This window comes from Polyodon spathula, chromosome 17 (assembly GCF_017654505.1).
Source record: "Polyodon spathula isolate WHYD16114869_AA chromosome 17, ASM1765450v1, whole genome shotgun sequence".
In the NCBI taxonomy this organism is placed as follows: Eukaryota; Metazoa; Chordata; class Actinopteri; order Acipenseriformes; family Polyodontidae; genus Polyodon; species Polyodon spathula.
The window spans coordinates 33,355,080-33,361,715 of record NC_054550.1 but is presented as its reverse complement, the minus strand read 5'-3'; the positions used below and the strand labels follow the sequence as shown (position 1 = coordinate 33,361,715).

General features: G+C 37.1%; 1 protein-coding gene across 4 annotated transcripts in view; it reads left to right on the top strand.

Moving 5' to 3' along the window:
• Positions 1-1,575: 1,575 nt before the first annotated feature.
• Positions 1,576-6,636, top strand: part of LOC121330008 (reticulon-1-A-like) — a 40,342-nt gene continuing 35,281 nt past the window's right edge. The window contains exons 1-2 of one of the 4 annotated variants that reach the window (XM_041276198.1): positions 1,576-1,923; positions 6,078-6,116. In XM_041276198.1, the coding sequence (XP_041132132.1) occupies positions 1,689-1,923; positions 6,078-6,116 (274 nt within the window). In that variant the 5' untranslated portion in view covers positions 1,576-1,688. The remainder of the gene's footprint in view (positions 1,924-6,077; positions 6,117-6,636) is intronic. The other 3 variants (XM_041276200.1, XM_041276199.1, XM_041276201.1) reach the window with 3 other exon arrangements.

Sequence of the window (6,636 nt, the reverse complement as noted above, 5' to 3'; positions counted from 1 at the left end):
TTTGACAACGCAAAGGTGTCCGGTGTCCGGCTGAGTCACATTCGAAACCATATCAGATTAATAATTGCTTTTGATTTCATATTTGGATTGACATGCCGCCCTACTTGAGTACACGTCACTGAGCATCAGACAATAAACAGATACCCAATTATCTTCAATCAACACAGCATTGTTGTGCACATGCAATGCATATTGATTCATTCACATGATACAATGTTGCTGTTCTTTACTTTATCGACCTACGTGTGTGTGTGTGTGTGTGTGTGTGTGTGTGTGTGTGTGTGTGTGTGTGTGTGCTACTTCCTTCTATTCTGAGCTCCATTCTGAGGCTGTTATCTCGGCGTTGTATCTATTTATATAGCTACATTATATTTATTGCAAAAGATCCATCTGCCATAGCAACATCTTGCCTGTGATATAAAATAACTGTACATTTAAGAAAATACGCTATACTACAAGTCCACGGTTTATTACATTCTTAGCATACCTTTTTTAATGTACTTGATGTACTATTTAATGTATTATGCACTTTCCACTGTATTTAGTGTACTATTTCATGTATTATGTACTTTTCACTGTATTTAATGTATTATGTTTTTCTCTGTATTTAAAGTATTATGGATTTTCTTGTTGTACTGCATCTTGTAAAGCGCTTTGTGATCCACTATGAATGGCGCTATATTAAATAGAGATTGATTGAATTATCGGCAGGTATGCTTCTAGTACAGCAGCTAATGGTACAGTACCTTTACTGCATTTGTGCAGTAGTCGTTTGCATCCACAAGAGGGCTGTAAACAGTTGAGCTCACAAAAAAAAAAAAAAAAAAAAAAAAAAAACGTTTTACTAGAAATTACTAAAAATAGGCTACTCTTATTTCTTTACCAGTGGTATTATAGCTAATAGTTGCTACTAATCTCAAAGCTCACCTGGCATTCACTGTCGATAGACAGTTTTGGACAAATTTACAAATTAAACACATTAGGCTACCCATGTAATGTACCTAAACTACTGCAGCAGGGGTCAGTTTGCAGTATTTATTACTGTGCATTCTGTTAGAATCGTATTGATAGCCCCCAGCCAAAAAAAAAATATTTTCACAATATCAAAAATCTAAATATAGTCTACATAATTCTATGAGCCCAGAATTTTCGTAAATAGCATCGTTACAGCAAATTTACATAGGGTTATTGACTTAATTGTTGAATCGATATTTTGCATATGAACGGTTTCATTAGCAGCCGTACCTAAAAAAGGTCCATATTTTGTTCTATTCGGAATAGTCATACCTGCAACAATAACAGTGTACAGCATTTGAATTTACTGCTACACCCAATTTCATACCTACTATTGCAATTCACCTTGCGTATCGTTTTGAAACAATCTCCTTTCAAAACGCTCCAGAACAACAGCTGATACAGGCCAGTTTACCTACAAAATGTATTTCATTTGAATTTCCTACTCCAAACGGTTAACCGAATGCAATAGACTTTCTGTCCTAAATCCATACCAGGCATAATCCACAGATACGATGACGTCAGTGTTGAAACACTGAACTAAACAACCCATTTTCACATGCGTAATGCTCTAGTGGAGTGCAAAGCCTTGCAAAGAAATTTACAATAGCTGCGTGTTGAACCAGTTTAACAGACTTTCTCTTCTTCGTGGTCTTGCACATTGAAGAGCTACCATGTCTGTGAACCCGAGTGAGGGGTCTGGTTCGGAAGGGAAGTGGTTTGGCGAGGATTTCGAGCAGATAGACCGCTTTGGGAGAAGTGTACCCCGGTTTGGAGAGGCGGATGCGGAGCTAGCTGCTGACCTGAAGCAGAAAAGCTGGAAAGATGAGGCCGCAGATCAGCAGCAATTACAACCTGAGAGCAACCAGCAAAGTCCTGCTCCAGTTACCATGGAAACTGCATCTACAGGTAAGGAGCAGAGAACCCCCTACCCCCGCGTGACCAAAACCAGCTTTTTAATTAACGGAGAAATTTCCACAAACTAGTTTCCAAATCTTACTTCGTCTACTAGGAGTAGACATTTTTTTTGAAAGCACTATTTTAAGGCGGCACAAAAATAAAAGGTAATTATTTAGGCTAGCTTAACTGTGGTGCCGTATTAGTGCCTTTGCTTTTGGATTTTGTAATTTCTTAACAGAACTGAGGATGCTGTGAAATAAATTTTGAAAACGGTATGAGTATCGAGTTCGTGCATTTTTAAAACTGATTTACCACCTTGACAAAGTTAGACAAACCAAGAATAATGAGCAAGACGGTTTTGGAATAGCATACACATACTGTAATTCGTGAATGAATTGGTTGGCAGCATATGCTTACCCGTTATTCCAATTAAGTATGTCAGCTAAAGCAGTGTACTTGCATTGAGACGTTTATGCTTTTAATGGCCGAGGACAAATAACTAGGACTGTAGGGTGTGGATTTGGCAAGATAGGGGCTTTAGATGTAGATTTAAAGGCACAGTGCTGCTCTACCACAGTAACCTTCAGTTATTACTTCAAACATTAATCCCACGACACTGTTTTTAAATAATACATTGTAATTAATTCATTGGGTTTCTCCTAAAGTTCTGCCTCCCCAGTCAGTGGTCAGATGCTAGTACAGTAGTTAACGTTAAAAATGCAATGTTTACTGTTCAATGAGAATAGGATCTGTTTTGGATTCAGTAGCCCGTTGAATAGTTCGGATGTTTATTGCAGGGAGGCTGGAGCAGTTAAATAAAGCAGACAGCATGGATTTTCATTTTAATATTGACAGGCAAACTGCAGTTTCCTTGCACTTTGGGATTCTTGTTTCGTATATCGGTCTGTGTTTACATTTAGAACAATGTAAAACGGGGCAGTGAAGGTCTGAGCTGGAATGCATCATAATAACATCTCATTGTTGTTTGCCTGTCTGTGTTAGAGAACTTGCTTGATAAATACAGTAAAGTGAAAAAAGTGGACTACTGTATTACAGTAATGTTACAGGTCCCTGAACTTTTTACATTATAATTGCAAATGATATCCTGTTTAAAGACAGCTTGCTTTATGTTCAGCAGGGACATTTCCAGCTTGGCACTATAGCGTTTTATTTCCCTGTATGAGATAATTCTATACATAGGCCTATACTGTATGGCATGACATGTAGGGCTTTAACTGGTACTGTATAAGGACAATCTGCTTTATTAAAGCACATTTTTTCTGTTCTTATGTAAGTCTGTTTTTTTTTTTTTTTTTTTTTATGTACATATTGTACAACTTAAATTCTACAGCCAATATCCATGAATTTTAATGAAGCCATTCACACATATTACTATAAACTGGGTTTGATTCAAAAGAAGGCCTAGTTTTTTCTAAATGGTTCATTTTTTAAAATGTTTGCATTTTGTGTTTTAGATAATGTGTGAATGACACTCTCCATGACAGTCAGATTAAGTTACCAATCATGTGTTCACCTTGGGGCCTTTAATGTAAGAATTTAGCATTTAAAAAAAAAACCAACAACATTGGTCATATAGAACTTGCAAAGAATATGTTCACACCGAAGCAAGTAAGAAATTAAGATTCCCATTTCAAAGCAGTTTGAGCCATTCCAGTTTTTACTGTGCTTAATTAGACTCACTAAACAGAGGAAATACCCCAGTGAGCATGCTTAACTAAGACATGGTATATCCCCTAACAAGCAACTTATGATCATATTCCTGTTCCTGAAATCCATGTTCAGTTGATGGAGGGACTGACTCAGTTATGAACTGGATAATCGGATTTATAACTTGCCAAGATGTTGCCAGGCTGTTGTTTGTGCTTGTGGAGGGCACACATCATGCTGAATGTCAGGCAATCAGGGACCTCTACTGTACATGACATGACAATAAAAAGGTTCTGAACCAGCCTGCCAACCAATATTTTCTGGAGATTCACATTGTACTTTAATAGTTGTGCATAAAGCCTTTGATTTATCATTAGCCAGTATGGTAAAAACCGTTTACAAATCACTGGGCCTTTTATGGTGGTTCATGCTTCTGGTATTATTTTAAAACATTCGCACAGGCCAGATATGTCAAGATGAACAGAGATAATAGATTCATTACAAATTCAATTATGGAGGCTAATTGGTTGGTCATTCTTAGTTTGGTTTTAGGCGTCCTGAGATATAGATATTTTAATTCCCACATGCTTGCTGTGAAAGGCAAGTGATGGCTGGAACCAACCATTTTTTAATTGTTTATTTATTAAAGGGATGTTACAAGAATAATATGCATACTTAAAATACACAGTATTCAGAAGAGTGTGAACATCCAAAATCCTAAAGGAAGAATACCTTCCTTTTATAAAATACACGTGACATGGTTGTTATGGGTTACAAATTATTGCTAACCCTTCATGACTGTATTTGTGTGTGTGTGTTTTTTGTTTTTATAAAATAGCTTTTGATGATTATTTCCTGTGCGGACCACTACAGTAACTTAGTAAAGTACGATTCTGGAATGGTCTGAACTGAAAAAGTGTAAATGTTTCTATGTTTATGGTTACTAGGAATGAAGAGATGCTGATTTACAGCATATCTGGCATGCTGTTTTAGCTGCTGCATTGACAGCGGGGCCCCTCAAAGACCTCACAGTTAACCTTCAAGCCACAACATGAAGTCATAATATGATGTGTTTGCTTTCTGTAATCAATCCTAGTACTGTACAAACATCCTCAGGCAAAACAAAAAATATCATCAGGGTTATAACCAAAAGGCACCTGCATTATTTATTTGTTTTATGGTGATATAACTCAATCAAGATATGAGAAACAACTAACTTTTGTAATTGGTGTTTGATTAAAAAAGCAAATCGGCTCCAGATATGTTTAAAGGGACATCGTGTGATCAGAAATAAAACCCGAAAACTAGAAGCCCTATATATAATTTAATTTAATACATTCTGCACCTCTTGAGAGTTGGCTTGAAAGTCGCCGTAGAACATGGAAATATTTTTTCCATATTTTTTATTTTAGCCGAATAACACATTTTGTTAAACTTTTAAATTTTTTTTAAAGAAGTTACTCTTTGCGTGGAATTGGCATTCTTTGGATTCATGCCACACTGGCAAGTTTATCGTCCCCTTGATCTGCATCTTTGGTTTCTGGTGTGATTCCTCCCTGGGGATAATGGAGAGCAAAGTTTTCTCCGCTCCTTCAGCGCCTTATTTCCTGTCATTAACTAACCAGCTGCTTGTGATTGACCTGCTTTGACCGTGATAATCCTGCTGAGGTGAAATAACTTTGGAATTGAAACAGTAAGAAACTTCCTGAAAGCAAGACAAAGAAACTGAGAACTTCCTTCAGCCTAGTGTAATACCAGTTTTTGAATAATTTTATGACCTCTTTTGAAAAGCTTTTCACCAAACTTACAATAAAAAAAAAAATCCTGGTTGCAGATACCAGTATACATCCACTGCTAGTGAATGTACAGTAGCTGTTTGGACAGGAGCATGCATGCTTCTGCTACCCTCCGTGAGCGTAGATGTACAGGTTCATAGTGGAGTTTCTGGCATGTGTAGGTCTGGAGTAGGGCTTTCAAGAAGGAGACCAATGTCACAGATAGACGATGTAGAAAAACTTTTCTTTAAATTTGCTGCCTGCATCCTTCATGTGGTTCACTGATTTACACTTTGGCACTTGGACACTCATGTTCTCACACTAATTGGCACGTTTGCCTGCAGCCTCTCATTAGAAAAGCTGAAGATCGATGGGCACGGTCTCTCCTCACCTACAGGAGTTTCCCCTGCAGGACTGAGTAACCTTGGTAGAGCAGCAGGGACACCCGTTCTATATCTGTCAATATTGTTAATCCCAGACTCCAATTTTGTATGCTTTGATTATATGCTAGATTTGAACCCAAACTAAAACAATGAGTTGCTGCACCAGCAAAACATAACGAGTCATACGTTATTGATCCACTACAGGGTCTGTTAGTTATTTCTGTCACACATCCCTGATTCCCTGAAGTATTGACTATTAAACCGCAGTAGACAATAGGCAGATCAATGTATCTTATTAAAAGAGAAGCGGTGACAGAATGTTATCTTTTTTTTTCAGGGGGGGATTCATTACTATTCCAGAAACTGACCACACAAGGTACATTTTAATCTCTTTAAATGTCCACTTTATTGCCATAACTTTGAAGATAATAACAGCTGAGTGGTCTTTAGCATTAGGTAAGTCAAGTTTCAATCAAAGCAGCAATATTACTTTTTAATTTGTACTAGTTTTCTAAATACAACTTTGAGTGTCCATCAGGCCTTTGTATTTTGTAAGCATGTCTTATTTTACTAAACCCCAACCACGGGTTCTTCCACATATAGTGAATGCACAGTCATTGATAGTGTAATATTGTTAAACAGTTGAAAATGAGTAATGCCACAATTCATCAAGGACAAGGTCCAGAGTTTTAGACTGTCCATGCCACATATTAAATATTTTAAAAAAAGGAGTCAGTGGTTGTAATATGGAATGTTTTGAACAGCTAAGTTTTGGCCCTAAGGAAAGTGCTTTGACTTTTGCACTTATATTAATGAAGAGACTCTAATATCAAATCTAGACTGGGCTGTCTTAGTTTTTTAGACTAACTGAAGAGTCATATTTACCCCCATGAGTA